A 25,508-nucleotide genomic window follows, 5' to 3' on the forward strand; every position below is an offset into this window, starting at 1 on the left:
ATACCCCAAGGTTCAAGGTTTCATACCCCTTGGGGGTAGAGGTACCCCAGGTTGAGAACCACTGCTCTAGATGAAATAAGGGGAATGATGGGTTTTGAAAATGGACAGCAAGATGCTTCTTTCTATTATTCATTTTGCAAGACTACCATAAGAAGGTACCCATCATTGGTCCAATGGAGAAGAAATATGGCAGTCTCAGTAGAGAGAGATTTTGGGCCCCTCAGGCCTGTGTCTCCATATGAAAGTGAAGGTGATGAGGAGCTCTGAAGAGTGGCAAGGAGATGATTTCTTCCATCATGCAGGACCCATTGTTGGCCTTACTACTTGGTTATCGCATGCACAAATAAACTTTCAATTTATGGCTAAGAAGAATGCTATTCTTATTTCAGAATTACCATAACTATTGTTAAAATTTGGCAAGCTGTAATTGTGATTTTGGAGAGCTTGAAGATTAATCAATCTTTTGTAACACTGTCTCAATCATTAAAAGATGAGAAAAAAATTCTAATCTTATATGAGTAGCAAATAACATACCAAATATTGGTAAAGACTTCAGCATAATAACAACTATTTTAGATAACAATACACAACTTGTTTAGCTGAGGGATGGTATGTATACTTCAACAACATATAAGGTTCTGGGGAATATCATATCATTCTAATAATTTGAGAGGAGGGTCTCAGTGTGAAAGATATATTGTAAGTCTATCTTGATGGCAGACACTTGCAAACCTTAGCAAGGCCATAATCCAACTGTAGACTGTCTTATTCTGGGTCTGAGATTATTCATCCATTCATTCTCACACCAACTCCTGGGGAATTACTGACAACCCAAAAGCCAGCAGCAACATCACCCATAAGCTTAAGTAAGGAAAATGGATGTTTCCAGAGTTTCTTTCTGTTAGCTTAAACTTTTATTAAAGCATAGAATAATATGAATGTTGCCGTTAGGTAAACACGTCTAATAGACATGAAACAAAAAGAAACCTGGAGAAATAGGTAAGACCCAACATAGAGAAATTGCAATAATTTCAGTTTACACTATCACAAAATATAACTTACTAGGATATCAACAACATAGTTTATTATTATTGTTTTCTTTTTTAGGGCATCCCTATAGACCAAAGCCACACATCATTCAGAGAAAGTCTCTAATAGAGAAATCATGAATTACTACTTTTACTATTGATCCTTTATACACCACAAGTGGTTGGTAGGAGAGTAGTCAAGATTATTTGATAATACAATGGTGCCCAAAAGGAAGACTGAAAGAACTCTAGACAAGAATGTGGTTAGAGGAGACAGCAGTGGATGAATGGAAACAAAGGGTAAGTGAATGGTGGAATAAAAAGGGGAGTGTAGTGGAGGTGGAAAAAAGAGTTGTGCATATGAGGAATAGTTGCAAAGAAGCAAGGAAGCATATGACAGAGAAAGAGAGAGAGAGAGAGAGAGAGAGGTAAAGAGACAGAGTGAGAGTGAGAGAGACAGAGTGAGTGTGTGTCTGTATGTTTAGAGGCAAATTGCATGATGAGGGAGGCCAAGAGAAGGATGTAAGGTGGGGTAGGTGTTTGACTGAAACTTTGGAGGGGAAAAAAAAAAAAAAAAAAAAAAAAAAAATATATATATATATATATATATACATATATTTTGGAAGGAAGTGAAAAGAGTGTGAAGAGGTGGGTCAGGTTGTGTAAAGATAAAGGGAGCAAAGGAATAGTTGTTAATAGAAGAGAAGGTTGTGAGAAAAGAGGAGTTAAATCTCTGAAATTGCTAAATGTAGAGGAGGATACAAAGGCTTTGGTTATGGCTGTGGAAGATGCCAAAAAAAGTATTATGATGGGAGAGGGAAATGATAAAGCTATGGCCAAAAAAGTGATACAAATAACAGTGAAAGATTGAAAACTGGAAAAAAAAAAAAAAATTGAGTTTAAAGGCTGTCATGAGGAATGTCTGAAAAAGTTGCAGTTATAGCAAAATGGTTGATAAGATTGTTTAGCATGTGTCCAAAGGAAGGAAGTGCATTGGTGGATTGAAGGAGTGTATAAGTTCTACTGTGCAAGGGGAAAGGAGACAAGTATGAATGAAGGAGTTTTAGAGGGATCAGTCTGCTGAGTGTAACTGGTAATATGTATGACAGCATGTTAATTGAGAGGATTAGGAGAACGAAGGGAGTAATTGAGGATAGGCAATATGTGCTTAGGAGAGTAGGGGAAGCACAGGTCAAATACTAAGCAAGATGTGAGAAGCTTATGGGAAAAGGTAAATATATCTTTGGGTTTTCATGGACTTGGAAAAGGTATATGATAAGACTGATAGAAGGATAATGTGGATGCATGAAACATGGGAAGGTCTGTTGAAGGCAGTCAGAAGTGACTATCTACTGCATTTATGCATCAGATTTTGAATATAAGGGAGGCAGAAATGAATAATTTTGTGATGAAATATTCAAGATATCTTATAAAGTTACAAGGAAAGATAGTTTTACACATTTGTATAAAACTATCCATTCTCCCTGTCTTCTCTATTTTCCACATGAGGGGACGGAGAGACGGGGTCGCTATGTACGTGAAGTGGCCCTGCTGTGGATGTGCTGTATCTTGCTGCACTGCTTCTGACCTGGGCAACACAGGCAGGAGATAGGAATAACTCTTCATCCACGAAGAGTCAAGATAAGAGGAAAACAACGGTGGTGGCTACCTCCCTTATATGGGGGAAGAAACCCATGATACATAGACAGACAAGAATGGATACACTGAGAAATGTGGTCGTAAGGCAGAGAATGAGGGTGGAATGAGAGCTATCATATATGAAAGATCAAAGAGTGCTGAGGTGGTTTGGACATGTGAAAAGAGTGAAGGAGGAAAGGCTCACAAGAATAGTGTGGAGAGAGAGAGAGAGAGAGAGAAAAACAAAATGGTGAATGGAGTGAACATGAAAGGAAAACTAAGAATGAGGTGGACAAATGGAATGAAGGGGGCCTTGGTTACATGAGGAAATTGGAGACATTGACAATGGACTTTGTTATGAATAATGCCTGTTGGAATTCACTCAGCTAGTAGAACATCATCATAGCAGGAAGGTTACACACAGTAGATATGTATCAAATAACCACATAATCTTTCATTAACTTACCAAATAAACCTCACATAACTGTTTGTACCAAAAGTGAGTAAAAGCAGCAGTGGCCTTGTGTAGGTCATAGGAAAGAAATCCTGCATTTGCCTCTCTCACTGTATTGGCAAGGCAAGAAAGGATCCATTTGTCCATTAAACCTAATCTTGATCTAGAGAAAAACATAAAATAAGATAAAATTATATTAAAAAACAAATTAATAAATATATGAAAATGAGTACATATCTGCCTATATATCAAGGACTTCTTTCCCTTTATAAGGAAGGTAGCCAAGTCAAAGGCACACACCCACTCCCATCCACTGCCCTTGTTTCCCTCTTAGCTCCTTGTGGATGAAAAGTCATCCCTGTTTCCTGCCCACTGCCTAGGTGTGTCTTACTGCATTGCTTCTGACCTGGGCAGTGAGCAGGAGAATGGGATGAACCTTCATTCAAGAGGAGCTAAGATAAGAGGGAAACTTGGGTGGTGGATGGGAGTGGAGTGGGTGGGAGTGGGTGTCCCTTTGACTAGGCTACCTACATACATAAAAGTAATACAAAAATAAGTGATCATTCTAATTTCAAGGTCTCAATGTCTCCAATAAGAAAACCTCTTCTTTGAAGAACAAATGGAGGTTACAGGTGCTTTATTTACCTCCAACATTAAAATATTTAGGCAAACCTGGGTGTTTTGATTCAACCATCCCCCCACCCCCACCCCAACATGGGGGAAGGGAATTGGCATATGTATCATACATACCATCAAAATCTTTCCACATATCTGAATGTGAAAAACAGATCTTAAGGTACATAAAAGCTTGATCTCTCTTACCTTTCCTCTGGTACCAGTGGTGCTGCACAGTTTTGCAATCCTGTTATTTCAATGTTCTTTAACAAAAATCTAACAGTCTGCCATATCTTGTTTCCAAGAAACTTGCTCTGTTCCATCTGAAGGACATCTATACCAATAAGTTGATCTGCAGGTGTACACAAAATAATTTCATGGTGAAAATTTGTGATAAACTGTCATGCATGCATATACCAAAGGCCTTTTTCCCTTGTTAGGGGTGGTAGGAGTGGATGGAGTTAACATGCAGGAAAGACCAAGAATGAAGTAGATAGACATGAAGGGGATACTGTATGCAAAAGGAATGCCTGTCAAGCAAGGATGAGGGTGTACAAAAATATTAGGGTAGTTGCAAATGGACAAAGAAATAACATGGCCTGAAGATGGTCTTATCTGTTCTGTAAACTTCTCAAGTGGATGAGGAAGTGGTGTTGTCATATTATGAATCAGTGGGGGTAATCCAGATCTAGCTGTTGGGCCCTACTGTGAAAATGCTGTGTCTGAGCAGGAGGGGTGGGGGGCAATGATGACCTTTTATCCATGAGGGGCTTAGATGGGAGGGACAACAAATGGATTTTGGACAGCAACAGGTTAGGTATACACTTTGACTCAGCTATCCCCTTATAAATGTGAAAAAGTCATTTGGTATGTCTTTTCCTCAGGGTATATTCTCATTTAATCTAAACATGTTCACTATTACTACTAGAGCATAAAATAATCACTTTTGATATCAGATGAGCAGAGAGTGAAGCGTAAAGCATCTGCACCACACTGGGGTATGCCCTTTGGAAAACTGGCTACCTGTCCTGCTTGTGCGACCAACTTTTCTTCAGAAGTAAGAACACCATTTGCTGAACTGAGCTCCAATCTTTCTGTTAAAGTCTGTGAAAGTTGACAATGAAATATTAACAGTGACTACCCTATTAGATAATAATTTCTTCACAAAAAAGTAAAACTTATACAATGTAACTAACCTGAAGTGAAGCTCCCTTGATGACATCATTAGGGTCAATGACATTTCCTTTACTCTTGGACATTTTGTGGCCACTAGCATCACACACCAACCCATGCAGCAGAACTTCCTGTGCAGAAAAAATCATTAATGTGAGTGTGTATATATCTATAAACATATGCCCCTAGTAATTTGGTGGACTTTGTATTTGTTTACAAGTCGTAACATTCTGAACTGTTCTGAACAGCAAAATTAAAGAATAAAGTCAATAACTATTCCTCAACAACAAACTCACCCTTACCTTGAAAGGCAGCTGGCCAGTCAGTTGGATGGAAAGCATAACCATCCGAGCTACCCAGAAGAAAAGAATGTCATGTCCTGTTTCAAGCAGTGATGTAGGGAAGAGGCGAGCCATGTCTTCTGTGGATTGTGGCCAACCAAGTACAGCAAAGGGAAACAATCCAGAAGAGAACCAGGTGTCCAAAACATCCTCGTCCTGAATAATGTTCTCTATCTTGGTTATTCCTATTGAATATCAAAGATTTTAGCTAGACTCCATATTTAACATTGACCAAACAGTATTTAGCTTGCCTCACTCTAAAGAAGTGGAAGATACAAGTATTCTGGATGTCACAGGATTTTATCCAGCAATTTAATCACTCAGGTAATTGATGAAAGAAGACACCATTTGGATTGTGGTGTACCACCCAACAATACAGAGCAATATGGCATTACCTAGAACAAAATCAGTACAGCATACCAGAAATAATAATTGATACCTTAAGTTTCACTAAATGGAAACCAGCAGCCCCACAGTGGCTGGCAACAGTCCTTAAGCCCTCTCATAGAAATTCTGGGTGGTTGTCTGGATTGTATTAATGTGGGATGGTTTCTTTCTTACATACATATACATATTTTAATGGCTTTTTCCCTCTTACAAGGGAGGTAGCCAAAAACAAAGGCATAAAATTCACTCCTACCCATTGCATCTCCACATACTCTACTCCCATTCACCCCCTTCACTCCCTCTTTTCTTGGCTCCTCCCACTGCCCTGGGTCAGAAGCAATGTAGAAAGACACAGCACATCCACAGCAAGGCAGGTTTATTTAATCAGTGACCCCCCTCTCCGTCCTCTCATGCATAAAAAGAAAAGACAGGGAGAAACCCCTCTGGACTGCCTCAAAATATCATTCACACATACTCCCTCACCACCCTATCTCCCACTCACTCACTTCCATGCATAACAGCATCATCCATACACAATCATTCTCCACTCACCCCTATATTCTGTCTTCTTCCTTCCCCTCTTTTTGTTACTAGTTGATAATAATAGGAGGAGGGGAGCAGTCAGCTCTCCTAATATGAGGGGTGGAGGAAATACAATTGAAGTTGAGAGTGAGAGATCTTAAGCCTGGTTTGGAAACTGAATGTCAGCCTCTAGGGGTTGCACATCCAGAAGGAAGTGAGATAGTTAATGGGTTTTGAGAATGGGCAGTAGGGAGTTGATTCTCTCTTCTGTTCATCTTGCAGGACCACCACTAGCATGTTCACATCCCTGGTTCTGCATACCACTATGTTCAATGTATGAGTGGGCACAAAAATACTATTCAACTCACCTTGTTCATTGGCAGCTTTCTCTTGTGCATCTTTCTTGTTTTTTGCTGCTACCCACACACAGGAGCCTGAAGAACTTATCACTTTGTACATGGGAATGCGATGACCCCACCAAAGTTGTCTTGAAACACACCAATCACGAACATTTTCCAGCCAACTCCGCCACTTTACTTTGTGCTCCTCTGGGAACAACTGTAGTTCTCCACCCTCAACCACTTTCAGGGCTTCTGCAGCCATTTCCTGGCAGTTGATAAACCTGTGGACTATATTATCTTAGTTACTCAAGTACGCTACTACCTCTTATGTTTTGTTACACACAAAAATTGCAGATGTATGAAAGTTCTAATTTGTTAGCAAAATAGACCCAAGACCTATTCTTTAATTCTTTACTATGCAAGGCAGATGCAAACTACTAGAAGAAGATAAAGGAGAAACACACACATACACTCATCTGCAAATGAGAACACTGGTGTTTGGTTCTAGTTCTGGAGCTGAGAGATCACTCATGAAGAGATTAAACAGCAATGGTGAAAGTACTGTTCTTTGAGGGACTCCACTGTATAATACTTTTTTGTACAAACACACACACATTCACTTATGAGGAATAGTTTAATCTATTAATAATAAGAAATTGTAATACATACATACTTATACCTATAGGCCTTCTCCCTTTTAAAAGAAGGATGGCCAAGTCAAAGCACATACCCAAACTATACTCATCCCAAATACCAATTTACTGTCCCTCCCATCTTAGTACTTTGTGGATGAAGGATCATCCCTGTCCTCTGCCACACCATTCGTGTCAGAGGCAATGCAGTGAAACACAATACTTCCAAAGTAGGTCCCAACAGCTACAGCTGTAATAATGTGCTACAAATCTTGTTAACTTACCATTGAGGTTTCAGACGAGGTTCAATAACATCTCTAGTTCGACTACAAACAGGCAAAACCATGGCATGGTCCTTGCTTCCCCGGTTCAACCCTAATTTTGAAAGACCTTCCAAAATAGCCTTCCTTGCATCAAATCTATGCATGCCCTTTGATGGAAAAGACAAAAGTATAGAAATCATTAGGATATTAAAAAAATAATAATAATAATACACTAATTAGTATTTTTCAAATGCCATACTCACTAAATCAGAATACTAAGATGATAAAAAATTACCTCAAACTCTGAAACTGAATCACATATATGTCCTTCATCATCAAAAATATTCAGTTCAACCAAGCTGTGCCTCTTGCCAACCATAAAATCATTCTGGTCATGGGCTGGTGTGACCTTGACTGCTCCTGCAAGAGAAAAATTCAAGGTTATATATATGTTGAAGAAAACTTTACTGGCTGAGTGGGTTAGGGTGTCGTTACTTGTGGCAAAGGACGAGGGGATGGCAATTCAAACCCTGCCACCGGCAAAATTGAACCAAGGACATGTTTCATTAAATTTCTTGCTACAAAGTCCTCTGTAAAGGGCACCATCCTTGCCTCCCAATAGGGGAGAGTTTGTGATATTAAACCATATCATCACCATCCATCATATATATTGAAAAAAATCATCTATCTACCTATCTATATATCAAGGGTTTCTTCTACTTATAAACGAGGTAGCCATATCAAAAGTATGCATCCACTCCCATCAACTATCCTGGTTTCTCTTTTGTCTTAGTTCCTTGTGGATGAAAGGTCATCCCTGTCCACTGCCCAGGTCAGAGGCAATACAGCAAAATACAACACATCCACAGAAGGGCTGCTTCACTTACATGGTGATCCCACCTCCCAATCCCCTCATGTGGAAAACAGAGAATATCGGGAGAAATCCCTTCAGGTTGCATCAAAATATCATCCATACACAACCATCCTTTACTCACCACTATCCCCAGCCTTCTCCCTTCCTTTTTCAACAGACATTTCACTCTTGCTCAAAGCCCCCTTTCATCCCATCCATCCTCAGTTGTCCCTTCAAGTTCACTCCATCCACTTTTGCTTTCCACAGCTCTTTCTTTGATCATTCTTTCCATGTGTCAAAACCATCCCAATACTCTTTCATCAACCCTATCTGCCATCTCCTTTTCCACCCCAGCTCTCCTCCTTACCTCATTTCTCTATCCAGCCTTGTAATCCATACCATTTTTCTCAGACACTTCCTCTCAAACATATTTAAACTTCTCTTTTCTGCCTCTCAATTCTGAGTTGTTGCCTCATACAGTGTTGTAGGTATGATCACCCCTTCATATAATCTTCTCTTTACATCCATTCCCAGATACCTATTTCTTATGACACTTTTCAATCCCCCAAGACATTTACTTGCCTCACTCAATCAAGAGTTTACCTCCACCCCTACTCCTCATCTCCTGCCACATGACCCCAAATACTTAAAATTGTCCACTTCCTCCAGCCTCTCTCTCTGACGACTCACTTGCAACTCACTGTCATCCTCTCCCTTTGTACATCTCATCACCTTTTACCCACATTTACCTTAACCCCTTCGGTACGATGACGCCCATGTTCGTGTCATGAGGAGTAAATAGGTACACAAAGATACCAGCATTGGCATCTTGATAATATATATTTTTTTGCAGTTGTACATGAGTTACCCCCAGATTCTGTGAACTGGTTTGATCACATTTTCTGTGTTTATTATCACTCAGAGTAAAAGAGAACAAGTAATACAGCAGTGATTTTATACTTTATAATGCAAGTAGAGTGATGAATCATACATTTGGCAGCCTATGCTGCACATGGAAATTTGAGTTGTACTGAAGTGGTTAAAATTTCTCCTATTGCATACATTCCCAAACTCTATCACTAACTGCCTTAATCCCTCTTCTGACCCTGCCACAATAGTAGTGTCATCTACAAACACTTTGCTCACCTCTCATTTCTCTCCAGTATCTCTATCCATCTCCAATCTCCTGCCCATTACCCTCGCATCTACCGCTTGCACTACCCCATCCATGTACACAATGAACAGCCATGGCAACATGACACACCCATGGCTGACTGGATGGGTGTGTGTGTGTGTGTGTGGGGGGGGGGGGTTCAAGTGTGTGTTTGAAACTTTGCTGATTATCACATACAATTTGTTAGATCTTTAAATCATAGAATGTCACTGTATGATTGATGAAAGTCAAAATGTAACTCAAGTAGATAATGTAAATATATACCTATGCAGCCAATTTGAATTATCTTGATATAACCCTGTACCAGTGGTTTCAAACTATGGGTCACAAGATCAATTTTGATGTGTTGCGGGGACACAGGAAAATTCTCTGCTTTCAGAGTTTGACAGGCAAGTTCCAGAAGAACACATTTGAGCCCAATCCTGGGTGAGAAATCCTTTCAACATAAACATTGAAGACCTACCAGAAAATGTTCCCGGACTCCCAGGCCAACTTATTGAAGTTCAAAATGAAAAGTTGTTGAAGGACCTCTTCAAGGAAGTATCTCTTTCTGAATTCTGGATTCAGGTAAAGAAAGAGAAGTCTACTGTAGGAGTTGAGGCAGTAAAAGTGCTGCTCCCATTTGTAACAACATACCTTTGCAAGCACGGATTCTCAGCTTTCATATAAAAATTAAGTCAAGGAACAAGTTTAACCCCGAGCATGATATGAGATGCAGCCTTACCACAATTATTCCACGATTTAACAAACTGGTAAATGAGAAGCAGCACCATGGATCCCATTAATTTAGTCTTGTGAATGAAAAACAGTGCCATGGATTCTATTACTTCAGTTTTGTGAATGAAAAGCAGTGCCATGGATTCTATTAATTTAGTTTTGTGAATGAAAAGCAGTTCCATGGATCCTATCAGTTTAGTTTTGTGAATGAAAAGCAGTGCCATGAATCTTGTTTGTTTAGTTTTGTGAGAGAAAAGCAGTGTCATGGATCCTACTAGTTTAGTTTTGTGAATGATAAGCTGTACACATTATCTTTCCCCCAAAATAAAGTGTATATTTCACTGTAGATTTTCTTTCTCTTTACTTTACTCTCGGTTCAGACCAAAAGAAAATAAGTCTCATATAGTGAACCCAACTAAGATGTTCAAGAAATCCCAGAAATTACTAATTCATCAACTTCAAACAAAGCTTTGCTACTTGTGGAAGGTGGCATAATAAAGTTGACATTATTACACTCCAGAGCAATTAACAGGGTAGAAATGGAGTTGAGAGGAGTCGCTGTAGACTGAAATTTTAACCATCCCCAGAATCAATTAGGATAAAAGGTTTGAAATTGGACTTAGAGATTTATAAGACAAACAAGAACATGGTAGAAATATTAGTAATTAGTACTTTGAATAAAGACGTAGTCTTAAGAAAAGGTACACAAACAGGATGTTTTCAAGTTTGTACAAAACCCATAAAGATTTGAAATGACAGTACTGAGGAGGTGGAATCACCAATTTCATCAACCTGCTCAATTCAGGAAGAAACAGATTTGGGAGAGAAATACAAAAATCAACTAGAACCTACTATTTTAGCACTACAGATATCAAGTCTGCTTTCTGGCAGATCGAGTTACATGAAGACTCATAAGAATTCACAGCCTTTTCTACACCAATGGGACACTATGCATTCAAATGAATGCCATTTGGGTTATGTAATAGTCTATTAACTTACATGAGATTAATGAATACAGTTCTTGATGGGTTAGGAAACAGTGCCAGTGCTAAGATGAGAGGGAGGGTGGAGGGGTGTGGAGTGTATTCAGGGATGGAATGGGTGGGAATGATTTTATGCCTTTTCCTTTTTGGCTACCTCCCTTGTAAGGGGGAAAAAGCCTTGGTATATGTATGTATTTTAATAGTTTCTCAAACAGCAGCTGAGCACTTTAAGAAATTAGATTTGGTATTCTCAAGACTAGCTGAAGCAGGATTGAAAGTGAAACTTGAAAAATGTAAGTTTTTGCAGGACAGTGTTATTCATTTGGGACATAAAATAGACAGGCGTGGACTTAGTACAATATATTCAAAGGTAGATGCTGTAAAGAAGTATCTAGTTCTGAACAATGGATTAAAAGTTAGAAGTTTCTTGGGACAGGATATTATAGGAAATTTATCCAGGGATATGCATATTTAATCCATTAACCTCTTCACTCCGGGGCACATCGCACGTCTGGCAGCATTAGCTGCCCAACGTGCGATGTTGCGTCATAATAATAGCATTATAAAAAATATAGTCAGTGCTCAATCGTTCGTTCTCTTTCACCCGTAAATTTTGATAACCATAGAAAATATGATGAAGCCAGTTTAGAGAGAATGGAGGTTACGTAGGTACGACTACAATAAATATAATCAAGACGCCGACATCGGCATCATCGCGCACCCACTTGCTCCTCATGACGCCTACGTAGGCGTCACCGTATGGAAGTGGTTAAGTTCTTTGCTGAGTAAAGTTTCAAAGTTCATGTGGGGACCTGCACAACAGTAAGCTTTTGACAAGTTGAAAGATAAACTTATTAGTTCTCCAGTTCTCATATTTCCTGATTATGATATGGAGTTCATTCTTTGTACTGATGCTTCTGATGTAGGGTTAGGAGGCATATTGATGCAAGAGAGAAATGGAATGTTGAAACCGATAGCTTACACATCTAGACTTTGTAATAGTGCAGAGAGAAACTATTCTGTAGCAGAAAGAGAATCCTTAGCAGTGATATATTCATTAGAAAGTTTAGAGATATGATACTGGGATATCCAATCAGAGTGTGGACTGATCATGCAGCTATTCAGAACTTATTTATGCATAAGAATCTTAGGGACAAACTAGCAAAGTGGTTTGCTACACTTCAGTGTTATGAGGTTAGTTTTGTATATATTTTGGGTAGAAAGAATGTTGCAGCAGATGCACTATCTAGAAATATTAGCCATCCAATGACAGGATTGATCAATTATGTCTGTAGTATAGATGAGTTAATAAGATTAGATGAGGAAATGATAATTAGGGAACAAAGAAAAGATAAGACTTGGGAAAAAGTAGCCCAATATTTGATGAACCCAAGAGGTAATCCTCCAAAAACTACTAAAGGGGCATTAGAGGAATTTCATTTGAATAATGGCCTTTGTATAGAAAATGGTTGTAAGTGGAAAGACATTTCTAGGGGCCTAGTGAATCAGTTGGTAACTCCAAAAACTCTTGTACAAGAGGTATTAAAGTTACTTTACAATAGTGATTGTAGTTGACATCCAGGAAAGGATAAATCTTATAGACAAGCACAACTTAAATACTTTTGGCCAGGTATGAAGAAAGATATATATGATTATATAGATAATTGTTTGAAATGTGCTAAGATGAAAGGAAATACACCTAAACCTGCTTTGATGTTATCATATCCCATCCAGCAGAAACCTTAAGAGTTCATATAGATACATTGGAGTTACCTAAAGAAAATGGATATAAATATGTATTTGTTGCTATTGATTATCTTTCAAGATTTTGTATTTTACAACCCATTCCAAATAAGAGAGCTGAAATAATTGCTTCAGTAATCTATGATCAGATAAACTGTAATTTCACTACACCTATGATTTTAGTTTCAGACAATTGAACTGAATTTAATAACAAAATCTTGGAGAGCTAACACCATGGAGAGCTTTACATTTCCTCATCTATGAAAAAGGCATGCAGTACTTATGTTAATCTCTGCTGGACACTGCAGTAGCAAGCTCTCAGAATTGCTAAAAGTAACTTAACAGTTCGTCAGGACTGTCAGGAGGGGGTTGATTTCTTCTGACTATTATTATGAAGGTGATGCCAAGAGGAAACATCTTTCTCAACGATCGGACACCATCAGGGATGCCAAATTTGTCATTCAATTGCAAGCCATGGTTGATGATGACCCCAGCTGGTCTATGAGGTCCATTGGCAGAGAGCTGGAAGTGTCTGAGGGCACCATAAGGAAGTGTTTGCATGAAGATATCAGATACAAGGCATACAAGATGTGTAAGGGTCAATTCCTCTCTGCAAAGATGCAGGAGAACCATTTGAAGAAGAGTAAGAAGATGCTCAACAAACTGAAGCACCCTGTGGAGAACAACATGCTCTGGTTCTTTTTAGATGAAAAGAACTGCCAAGACCAGACCCACACCTCTCAGAACAACAGGTGGTTGGCTGTCTGTCCCAAGGATGTGCCAAGAGTCATGAAAACCAAGTTTCCTGCAACTGTCATGGTGTTTGGGGTAGTCTGCAGTGAGGGCCAAGTCATGCCCCCATTCTTCTTTCCCCAGGGGCTCAGGGTGAGCACCAAAGTGTACATCGATGTCCTACAGACCCATGTGAAGCTGTGGATTGAGGAAGTAGCTGCTGGTAGACCCTACATGTGGCAACAGGACTCGGCACCATGTCACACCTCTAGAAAATCTCAGAAATGGCTCTCCAACAATTTCTTTGACTTTGTTGCCCCTGATGTGTGGCCCCCTAACTCACCTGACCTCAACTCTTTGGACTATTTTGTATGGGGCTCAGTTGAGTGAGATACTAACTGCACCCCATGCAAGAGTAAGGATGATCTGATCAGTCATATCAAAGTTGTCTTCACCAATCTCTCCAAGGAGGTCACGAAGAAGGCCTGTGCCAGGTTTCGAGGGTGTGTTGAGTATGTCATTGATGCCAAGGGCAGATTCATCAAGTAATGGAACACCAGTAGTGTGTTAATACAGTCCGTTTTCTTTTTTGCAATAAATGCATTTTCAACTAAATTGTGACTTTTTTTTGTGACCCTAAAAAATGAAACTACTGTATACACCCTGTATATATCAAAAGGCTTTTTTTGCCCTTTTGAAAGGGTTGGCCATGTTAAAAAGCATACATCCACCTTACACCCATCCCACACCCATCTAAAGACTCTGTTATTGGATGGGTATTGTAAGAAAACAATGTAAGAAAAATAAATGCATTGTAACCATTACCTGTACCAATATTGTAGTCAACATGTGAATCAGCAATAACTGGAATGGGCTCCTTACGAAAAGGATGCATAACTTGGGATCCTATCAATTCCTGGTATCTGCTGTCATCTGGGTGAACCATTACAGCTGTATCACCAAGCATAGTCTCAGGTCTTGTTGTACTTACAACCACCTCTTTATCTAGAAAAAAGAAGCAGGTTGGCACCAATGTACTTATTGCAAATGAATACTTTACTGACCACTTCCAATAGCCAAAATATCCTACAAGAACATAAAAGAGGAGGAAACCATGAAAAAAAAAGAGATCAGAAAGAGATAAAAAGATATCTATAATGTTTTTATCTTATTGTATCTTATACCTTCAATTTACCAACTCTACAAATAAACCCTTACCTGATCCTATGACCTGATAAGCAAAATCATACATCTTGCCAAATGTGACTGGATGCTGGAAACCTGGAACCCTGACATCTGTGGGCTCTGTGAGGGTCAAATGTTCAACTTCAATATCAGAAATGGCTGACTGGAGTGAACAACACCAATTCACCAAGGAGTTACTTCGATAGATTAGGCCTTGGTCGTGAAGACGAATGAAAGCCTCTGTTACTGCTTTGTTCATGTGCTGTAACCAAGGAAATGAAACAAAACTGAATACACATTCAGTGATTACATATTCAGTATGACAATATATTTATCAGTTTTTCTTGCTAACATCCAGTGATTTTATCTGAGAGGCAAATATACATTAGACCAGTGTTTCTTAACCTGGGTTCAATCGAACCCCAGGGGTTCGGTGAGTCAGTTTTCGGGGTTCGGCACATTTCTGAAATTGTCTCTGTGAGGCAACAGCAAAAGTCCCATTGATTTGCAGTACATATTCATTATGTTTTTGTTTTATGTGAAATTCATGCTTTGTTGGCTTTGTTCTTTGAACACAGTGATTTTGTGTGCAAATGATCCATGGTACAGTTTGTGCACTAATACAGTATATAGTTCCTATGTTTTGAATTTGAAAAAAAAAGAAAGAAAAAAAAAAAGAAAAGAAAAAAAAATCAACTACGAAGGGTTTGGTGAATGCATGCATGAAACTTGCGGGGTTCAGTACCTCCAACAAGGTTAAGAACCACTGCATTAGACTGAAGAAAAGGAACCATTTATCAAGGCTCCTTTTCTCTAGCTTAGTGCTTCCACTTCATCATTGAGCAAGCACTATGATAAAGGTTATAGAAAAAAGAAAGAAAAAATGCATGTATGTATGTGTGTATTTATCTAGTTGTATTATACGGGAAGGAGAGCTATGCTTGTAGTGACCTGTCTTTATATCTCTCAGCATCTAGTTTATTCTTAAATTCTTGTATGGTGTTTGCACACACTATTGTTTCATCTAATTTGTTCCAGACATCCACCACTGTGTGGCAAACTATCTTTTTTTTTAGATCTCTTTTATAACTATCCTTTTTGAGTTTCTTTTCATGTCCCTTTGTTTTTCTTTTATCCCACTTTAATAAGTCTTCTCTGTCGAGGACTTCCATGCCTTTCATGATTCTGTAAATGGCCAATAGATCTCCTCTTTCCTAATACTTTCAACCAATCCTGACTGTACAACAAAATTCAAGAATACGTATAATACATACATAAATACAAATACCAAGGGCTTTTCCCCTCTTACAAGGAAGCTAGTCAAAGTCAAAAGGCATAACTCCACTCCCACCCATTTAATCCCCACATATTCCACTCCCATTCACCACCCCTCCATCCCTCCCTCTTTTCTTGGCACCTCTTGAATGACAGGTCATCCCTACATCTTGCCCACTGCCCTGAGTCAAAAGCAATCCAGCAGGACACAGCACATCCACAGCAAGGCCATTTCACTTAACTGGTAAGCCCCCTCTCCGTCCCCTCATGCAGAAAAAGAGAAGATGGGCAGAAATCCCTTTGGGCTGTGTAAAATTATCAAAATGTGTCATAATGAGTCAAAAATCTGTCAAAATTAGGTTTTGACATACTATACCCATATCAAAAGTAAACAAACCACCAGAAAACCCAGCATCCTACAGACTATTCTATTATTCACCATATCCACGATGATGGAAAGAATAATCACAAAAATAAACATATCTAATTATTCCACCTATTCAAACCAACATGGATTTAAGGAAGGCCAGTCCACCAGCACACTTCTCACAAACATCACACAAGTACTATGGAATCCATGGAGGGGAGGGTGTTAAAGGGTATGAAAGACAGATGGCAGCAAAGTGATTCTCTCTGACATCTATTTTGCAGGTACCCATCATTGGTTTCTAGCATGTGATACAGAACCAGCCTGAGACTTGCACATCACATGCAACAGTACAAGATGTATTCCATGAGAAATCTATGAAAAGGTTCAGAGATCATCACTAGCTGTCAAAGGGCTGAAGTTTCCAGGTGGAGAAACCTATACAAACAATGGATGAGTGGCACTCGGTTACAACTTACAGGATCCATAGTAAAAGCTGCACGATCCCAGTCTATAGACACACCAAGCTGCCTCATCTGGTCATAAATTGTGGAGCCCTTCTCTTCCTTCCATTTCCACACTTCAGCCACAAACCTGCAAAGAAAAAAGAATTCAAAGAACTTACACCTCAAATTATGTATGTACTACTGGACTTTTCTCCAATGTAAAGATAAAAATACGGACAGGGGAACTACTCATCTCCTCACTCCATTCCATTTCACTGTCTTTTACAACATACAAGGGAAGAATGGTTATAGCATTCTTATTCCCCTACTACAAGAACATGAAAAAAGAATAGAATATTTTGTCAGCAAAATCTAGTGCTTGCTTCTATCCTTGGAGACAACACTGCATCAGAGGTTAAGTCACAGAACTGGTAAAGCAGAGATTCAAAGAGGATAGTAGAATAGCGGGATGATGGAAATTAAGTGACCAGCATTCTTTTCCTTTTCTTGAGTGAAGATTAATCTCTAACTAAAAATGAAGGCCAAGTACCTCCACAGGGGTTGTTTAAAAGTCTCCAAACATAGAAAAATTATTTGTGACTGGTTCACGGAAAATTTGGGCGCAAATCGACGAGAGATGAATGTAAACATTTAAACAGCTCATCACAAACCTTATTTACCAAACACTTTTCCTTTAAGCTTGAAGACCTTCTCCAAATGTGCTGGGATGCAACTTGCCAGTTTTTCTGTGTTGGGAATAGTATTACCCCAAATATCCTGTATTTCTATTTTTAGCTTCACTACAGTTGAAACGTCACATTCCTGAAGTTGTTTTTTAATGATATGCTACACGTGCTCTATTTAGGTCTGGTGAATTCCCAGGTCACTTTTTGAAGTAATCTACACCACAGTCCTCTAACCACTAGGTAACAGACCAAACTGTATGAGCAGGAGCTCTGTCCTGCATAAACCAAATTTTCAAAACTTTCAGGCAGGTTATCACACAATAACTCGAAATAACTGTGCTGATTTACACTCTCATTTTGTTCAAGAAACACTAAATTGCCAACTCCACCAAACGCAAAGCACCCCCACACCATAACACTTGGTGCATGTTTCACTACTTCAGCTGTATAGCGTGGGTCATTAGGGTCCGGCCCCCTGGGGCGCCTCACACGCTTCGACCTACAGCCTGACGACACCACAAACGTTGACTCGTCACTCCACAATACTTGTTCCCAGTCTTCTAGGGTCCAATCCTTATATTTCTTGCAAAAATCTATGCGATCACATATATTTTTTGCACTTAAGAGGGGAAGAACCTTAGCACAACTACGATATTGTAAATCTTTGGCTAAATGATCAGAAATACATCTTACAGACACGTCCTACAGCAGTGCAGGGTTATTTTCCTTCAGTTTTTGAGCTGTGAATGTTGGATCTTTATCCAACTGCCTCCTAATAACCTTAGAAGTATGATTTGATATCTTCAATGGCTGACCAGAGTGAGACTTGGGGGTAGGAATGGTGTCACCTCCTCTGTCTCGAAATTTCTTGGTCCACTTTTGCACTTGCTGCACTCCAATTCCCATATGAATGGCTATATCTTTACTATTATAACCCTCCTTATAGAGGGTTATAATAGCAATAATTGTGTCTCTTCCCAGCTCTTTAACACTTTCCATTAGAGATATTGAAGCACAAAAACAGAGACCATTGCAAAAAAATTACTAGTCCATGTGAGATGTTTACAAACTGACACCATGTAGTCCCGGGATCAACTAAACAGAGTTGCCAAGTGGTCTGTATTGTCTCGTCTAAATAACAGTACATACACTAGCATTGAAAAATAGCAAAAAGTTTGATCAGAAATGGGAATTTTTCGTGTGTTTTGAGTTTAGCAAAAAAGTTAGGCACCCGTAATTTTGCGCCCAAACTTTCCACTATTACTGTACTTCAGTATGGAGTTATAAGCCCAACTAAACACAAGTGGTGTTTCAGTAGAAAATAAAAGAAGACAAATTGGTCAAAATGTGTTATAAAGCATAACTTTCCATAAAGATGCAGCAATCCTGGTCAACATAAATTAATTCAAAGCAAAGTCTGAAAAGTGGAGATATAGAGATGGGACACTGTGAGTATAGACCCAACCATGCATACTACATACATATACCAAGGACTCTTTCCCCCTTACCAGGGAGGTAGCCAAAGAGAAAAGGCTTACACATGACCCTCCATTTAACCTCTTCACTCCGGGGCACATCGCATGTCTGGCAGCATTAGCTGCCCGACGTGCAATGTTGCGTCATAATAATCGCATTATAAAAAATAAAGTCAGTGCTCAATCGTTTGTTCTCTTTCACCCGTGAATTTTGATAACCATAGAAAATATGATGCAGCCAGTTTAGAGAGAATGGAGGTTACGTAGGTACGACTACAATGAATATAATCAAGACGCCGACGTCGGCATCATCGCGTACCCACTTGCTCCTCATGACGCCTACGTAGGCGTCACCGTATGAAAGTGGTTAATGAACTCCAATGCAACATATCCTTGATTTAGCGGACAAAAAATCCCGTTGGTTATAGAGCCAAACAATGGCCCAATTGTCCATTGCTGCATACAGTTGTCCAATCCAAGTCATTCATCCATTGTCGTATGATACTTTATAGTGATACATCAACCTGTACCTGCATCATGCTGCCCAAAAAAGAACTTTATTCCTGTTCATCTATTTCATATTTACCTGATGTGTGAGTTAAAACTAATCAATAATACAATATTACCATGTTATTTTCAGGCACAGGAATAAATAATAATAATAATAAAAAAGTAAAAATAAATGTATACCATACCAAATTGTCAACAACGATCATTTGTCTGTTATTTACTGATCTAGTCCATCCTGTTTACATTTGGCAAGAACAGATCAGTCCTTGCACACATTTGGCCATTAAATGGAGGGTAGAGTGTAACTCCACTTCCACCCATTTCATCCCCACCCCTCCCTCCTTCTGATCTTGGGTCCTCATGGATGATGGGTCATCCCTGCATCAGGCCCATTGCCCTGGGTCAGAAGCAATACAGCAAGACACAGCACATCAACAGCAAGGCTACTTCATTTATATACTACATTTATTCATTTATATACTTCATTTATACACTACAATTAGGAAAATCTATACACAAAAATGAAGATACCTTAAGATTTCATAATATTTACAATATCAATGTTTCTATGCAAATGATCTTTATATTCATACAATACCTCAGACTTACCTTTCTCTTCCAAGGTCATGTTTGGTGATTTTAGATTTGGCCCATAGATGTCGCTCAACAACCGCCTGAGTAGCAATACCTGCATGATCACAGCCTGGGATCCAAACAACCTCTTTTCCACACATCTGATGCCTGGGTATTCATAAATAAATAAATAAATAATTGAATAAACAAATAAGTATTGTATAGTGTTTTGTCACTGTTGGGTTGCCCATCTGTGGTGAGGGAAATACTGTTTTGTTTTTCTTCTTTAATTTCTGATCCTAGTCTGTGATATGAGAGATGCCAAGAGAAGTCCCCCATCTATGAGAGGCATCGGATGATTTCTTTCATCTTGAGTATGAAATGACAACAAGAGGCATTCTCAGCCAAGCACGGGACACTGAGTGCAGCCAGGCCAGGCCCCCCATATATCACAGGACAGACTCTAAACAAACTCAAGTCGATGTGAGGTGAACATGGTCAAAGGTCATTGCCGAAGATTTGCACTGATAGACATTGGTCTTCACATCGATACCGCTTTTTGTCAACCCTCAAGATTGCAACCATTTTACCATGTGTCTTATTGGCTACCCTTTTGTACGGAATGCCCCCTTTTGGTTTCTGTAACTTTTAGCTAGGGAAATCTGGCAACTTCCAGTTTTCCTCTGGGCTTGCCAGCAGTTGTTGTATCAGACAAGGATCAGAAATTAAAGAAGAAAAATGAAACAGCATTTCCCTCACCACAGATGGGCAACCCAACATCACCAATAACCAGTACTTCTATCCTTGTGGACAATGTCATAATGAAAAGATGGAGTCATGGAAGTGGTAAAGATATAAGGTGATAGAAAGGAGGGATAGTAGTTAAAAAAATTAGCTTTCTTTTTGAGCATATATTTGCTAAACTATTGAAATGTTCAACTAATTTCCACTCAGAAATAAATGCTAATAACTTTTTAGCTACTGTCCCTCCTTTACATATAACAGGATGTACCAACACCATCCTTATTGGACATACATACATATATCAAGGGCTTTTTCACCCTTACAAGGGAGGTAGCCAAAAAACAAAGGCATAAAATCCACTTCCACCCATTCCATCCCCACATACTCCACTCCCATCCACCCCTCTCCCTCCCTCCTATCTTGGCTCCTCCTGGATGACAGGTTATCTCTGTATCCTCCACACTGCCCTGGGTCAGAAGCAGTGTTGAAAGACACAGCCTCCACAGCAAGGCCACTTTGTTAAATCAGCAACCACCCTTCCCTGTCCCCTCATGCAGAAATGGAGAAAATGGGGAGAAATCCCTTCAGGTTATGTAAATCTATTTTTCACACATACTCCTTCACCCCCACCCACTCCCTTTCATGCATCACAGCATCATCCATACATAACCATTCTCTATTCACCCCTTCTGTCTTCTCCCATCCTTCCTTAACAGACATTCCCCTTTTACCACATCCATCTCATCCTAGGTCGCCCCCTCATGTTCACTCCTACCTTTACCTTCCACACCTCTTTTACTAATACTTTCTTCACTTATTCTTTCCATGTGTCCAAACCATCCCAATACTCTTTCATCAACCCTATCTCCCAACTTCCTTTCTACCCCCGTTCTCCTCCTCACCTTGTTTCTCACTCTATCCAGCCTAGTAACCCCTATCATACTTCTCAGGCCCCCCATCTCAAACACATTCAAACAACTCCTCTCTTCTGTTCCATGTTTCTACCCCATATAGTGCTGTTGGCACAATCATTCTTTTATACAATCTCTTCTTAGCATCCATTCCCAAATGCCTATTTCTCATTACATTTCTTAACCCACCAATGCAGTTACTTGCTTCTCTCAATCTACATTCTACCTCCATCCCAACTCCTTCCCTTCCTGCCACATTCGCACCCAAGTACCTAAAACTATCCACTTCCTCCAGTCTCTCTCCCTTAACCCCTTCCATACGGTGACGCCTATGTAGGCGTCATGAGGAGCAAGTGGGTACGCGAGGATGCCGATGTCGGCGTCTTGATTATATTTATTGTAGTTGTACCTGCGTGACCCCCATACTCTGTAAACTGGCTTCATCATATTTTCTATGGTTATCAAAATTCACGGGTGAAAGAGAGAACGAGCAATACAGCGGTGACTTTATTTTTTATAATGCGAGTATTATGACGCAACATCGCACATCTGGCAGCTAATGCTGCCCGCGAGATTTTGGCCCGGAGTGAAGGGGTTAATACCCACTTCCAGTCTGCTGCAACTTTCTCCCCTTGTACATCTCATCACCTTACATTTACCCACATTTATCTTCAACTTCCTTCTTTTGCACACCTTCCCAAACTCTGTCACTAACTTCCTCAATCCCTCCTCTTATCCTGCTACAAGCGCAGTGTCATCAGCAAACAACAACTGGCTTATCTCCCACTTTTCTCCATTTTCTTTAACCATCTCCAATCCCTAACCCAATACCCTTGCATTTACCACCCCATCCATATATAAATTGAACAACCAAGGCAACATAACACATCCCTGGTGAAGTCCCACCTTTACCTCAAACCACTCACTCTATTTTTGATTCTAACACAAGCTCTTCTACTATTGTAAAAACTATTGACTGCTATTAAAAGTTTTTCTCCTATCCCATATATCTGTAATACCTCCCATAGTGCCTTCCTGTCTACCCGGTCATGATCCTTTTCCAAATCCATAAAAGCCCAAAAATCATCCTTAACTTTTCCTAAAGCTTTCTCACATATCTGTCTTACCACAAAAATCTGATCTACGCAACCCCTACCTGTCCTAAACCCACACTGTTCCTCACCAATTACTCCCTCTGTTCCTCTCCTAATCCTCTCAGTCAAGACCCTCCCATGAGCCTTCCCAACTACATTTAACAAACTGATCCCTCTGAAACTACTACTCACACTTGTCCCCTTTTCCTTGTAAGGTGGAACTATATAGGCACTCCTCCAGTCCTCTGGCACTCTATCCTTTTTTAAACAAATATTAAATAACCTTACCAGCCAGTCCACATCACTGTATCTCATTGTTTTAGACATTTTGGTTGACACCCATCCAATCCAACTACAAAATAAATATAATCAAGATGCCAATGCCGGCATCCTCATATATCTACTCGTGCCTCAACAACATACTCTGTAAACTGTATGGAAGGGGTTAAGAGGCTTTTTGGCATACAGATAGAATTCTTCACAATATGGATATTACTAACTGACCACTCAATCAAATCATATATACAAATTTACCAAATGCCCTTCAACCTCATAAGGGTGGTGTGGTGGTCAAGTCAAAGCACACACCCATTTCATAAACATTAACCAATTAACATTAATTAAAAACATACACATAAAATATAGTTAAAATTTTTGAACTAATAACTTGGGAGCAGACCTCTCAGGCATTGGATTTAATTCCTAGATTATTATCTCATAAGTTGTACATTATTATTTCACAGCATTCAAGAAGTTACAAACCATCTTGCTATGGCATCTTGAACTGAGCAAGTCAGGGCATGACCTAAGTGAAGAGTTCCTGTAACATTGGGTGGTGGTAGGATCATCACAAAACAATTATTAACGTTGTCACGTCGAAAAAAGTTGTTTTTTTCCCACCAAGGATACCACTTCTTCTCAACTTCACATGGGTTGTAGGCTGGGGCCATTAATTCTCCTACATCTGCAAGGTCAAACAGAAAATCACTAAGAGTACTTAGAGGAAGAAGAAGGAAAAAAAAAAAAAAAAAAAAAAAAAAAAAAAAAAAAAAAAAAAAAAAAAAAAAAAAAAAAAAAAACTGTTTCTCTCTTGCACAAATCCACAATAGGCCGCTAACATCCCTGATGACGACGACAATCTGGATGACCTCAAATTACAGGTACCGACTTACTAAATACACGTTAGGTTAGGTTGGTTAGGTTAGAATAGATGAATTTATCATCCTTTCATTTCTTCATCGTTGGTATCTATCAAAACAAACATGGCATTCCATTCATCCGGCACAATCTTGTGACTTATGAAATCTGTTTTAACAACTTTTTTGTTTTTCATTTCCGCCAATAAAATGGCATATTACATTGATATATCATAATTCACAAAATTAATAATTAATTTTCTATTGCTATATCGCGTAGTTGTGCACAACTAAACATTTACTTTGGTTAATTGGGGTTAAACACTAGTTTGCACAGCTATCAAGACCACTAATTGAAATCACATCAAGTCTATACAGTATCTGAGTACAGACGCTCCTCTACTTACGTTCATTCGTTTGACGTTTTTTCAATTTTACGTTTGAACTGACTAAAAAAAAAAAAAATTGTAAAAAAATTTTTTGAGTGAATTTTTTAGTTTACCGCGCTCTCCGTAGTTCAAACAATACTTACGCATGATGCTGCGTCCATTGTTTACATGGCACAAACGACAGACTGAATGTGCCTTGCCTCCTCCTCCTCCTCCTCCACCATCTCAATTTATGTTGCTTGAATCTAATTTATTTGAAATTAATGTTATTATTTTACAATGTTATGTGTTTAATTAATGATTTAGGGGTGTTTTATAAGATAGGGTAATAGAATTTACAGATGTATAGTACAGTAACAACTTACGTTCATTTTCAACTTACGTTCGGCCGTTTGGAACGTAACTAAAACGTAAGTTGAGTCGCATCTGTATAGTAAAGATTTACAGTGAATTGACATGAATGCAAGGAAGTGAATGTCATGTGTTTTTTTCTGCCATCCTCGCAATTTTTAAAGTGTATCTTTATATCTGCATATATGATTGCAAAATAAAAACAAACAGTATCAACCCTGAACCAGAATATTTTACAGTAACAATCCTGTTACTGGTGTCAGTTCCTAGAGAAAAGGGATAAGGCTTCACAATATTCACATGTAAACAGACCCCAACAACCACATCATATCTTATCATAAGCATTTTAAAAGTACTCACAAATCTGGTTTAAATAACCCTAAATAATATGACAATAGAATATTTATATTCAATATATTACTTTGAATCAATAGACCAAATCAAATGGTTATCATTCTTACCTTGCTTTCCTCCTACGGTAGACATAAATTTCTTACAAGGCCGTAACCTCCTGAAATTACTATAACGCCACATATTTGACATTCTGAAGATCATATCTAGTGTTACAAGATTTGAAATTTACAGTACATCTAATATCTCATTCACACATTTTTCACCGGAGAGTTGGTTTGTTTGGCCGTTTTAAGCCAAACTGGCATTTTATGCTATTGGCCTTTTAATATAGGCCAAACTCTTTTTGTCATAAATCTTGGGTCTCATGATAAAAACAAATTGTCATTTTTTCATAGGACAATTAAATAATTGTTGAC

At 39.0% G+C, this 25,508-nt stretch overlaps 1 protein-coding gene across 1 annotated transcript in view; it reads right to left on the bottom strand.

The window, feature by feature from the left end:
• The window catches only part of LOC143029143 (valine--tRNA ligase-like), a 39,505-nt gene that overhangs the window by 13,680 nt on the left and 317 nt on the right, over positions 1-25,508 (bottom strand). Inside the window, exons 1-14 of the mRNA XM_076191603.1 lie at positions 25,200-25,508; positions 23,625-23,826; positions 20,150-20,281; positions 16,903-17,017; positions 14,815-15,043; positions 14,422-14,601; positions 7,690-7,814; positions 7,416-7,561; positions 6,527-6,780; positions 5,211-5,434; positions 4,932-5,039; positions 4,680-4,839; positions 3,943-4,087; positions 3,133-3,283 (exon numbers count right to left, since the gene is read on the bottom strand). The exon at positions 25,200-25,508 is cut by the window's right edge and continues 317 nt beyond it. Coding sequence (XP_076047718.1) covers positions 3,133-3,283; positions 3,943-4,087; positions 4,680-4,839; positions 4,932-5,039; positions 5,211-5,434; positions 6,527-6,780; positions 7,416-7,561; positions 7,690-7,814; positions 14,422-14,601; positions 14,815-15,043; positions 16,903-17,017; positions 20,150-20,281; positions 23,625-23,826; positions 25,200-25,293 — 2,265 coding nt within the window. The 5' untranslated portion in view covers positions 25,294-25,508. The remainder of the gene's footprint in view (positions 1-3,132; positions 3,284-3,942; positions 4,088-4,679; positions 4,840-4,931; positions 5,040-5,210; positions 5,435-6,526; positions 6,781-7,415; positions 7,562-7,689; positions 7,815-14,421; positions 14,602-14,814; positions 15,044-16,902; positions 17,018-20,149; positions 20,282-23,624; positions 23,827-25,199) is intronic.

The sequence above is a fragment of the Oratosquilla oratoria genome, chromosome 10, assembly GCF_046742065.1.
Source record: "Oratosquilla oratoria isolate Oo_2021 chromosome 10, ASM4674206v1, whole genome shotgun sequence".
NCBI classification, from domain to species: domain Eukaryota; kingdom Metazoa; phylum Arthropoda; class Malacostraca; order Stomatopoda; family Squillidae; genus Oratosquilla; species Oratosquilla oratoria.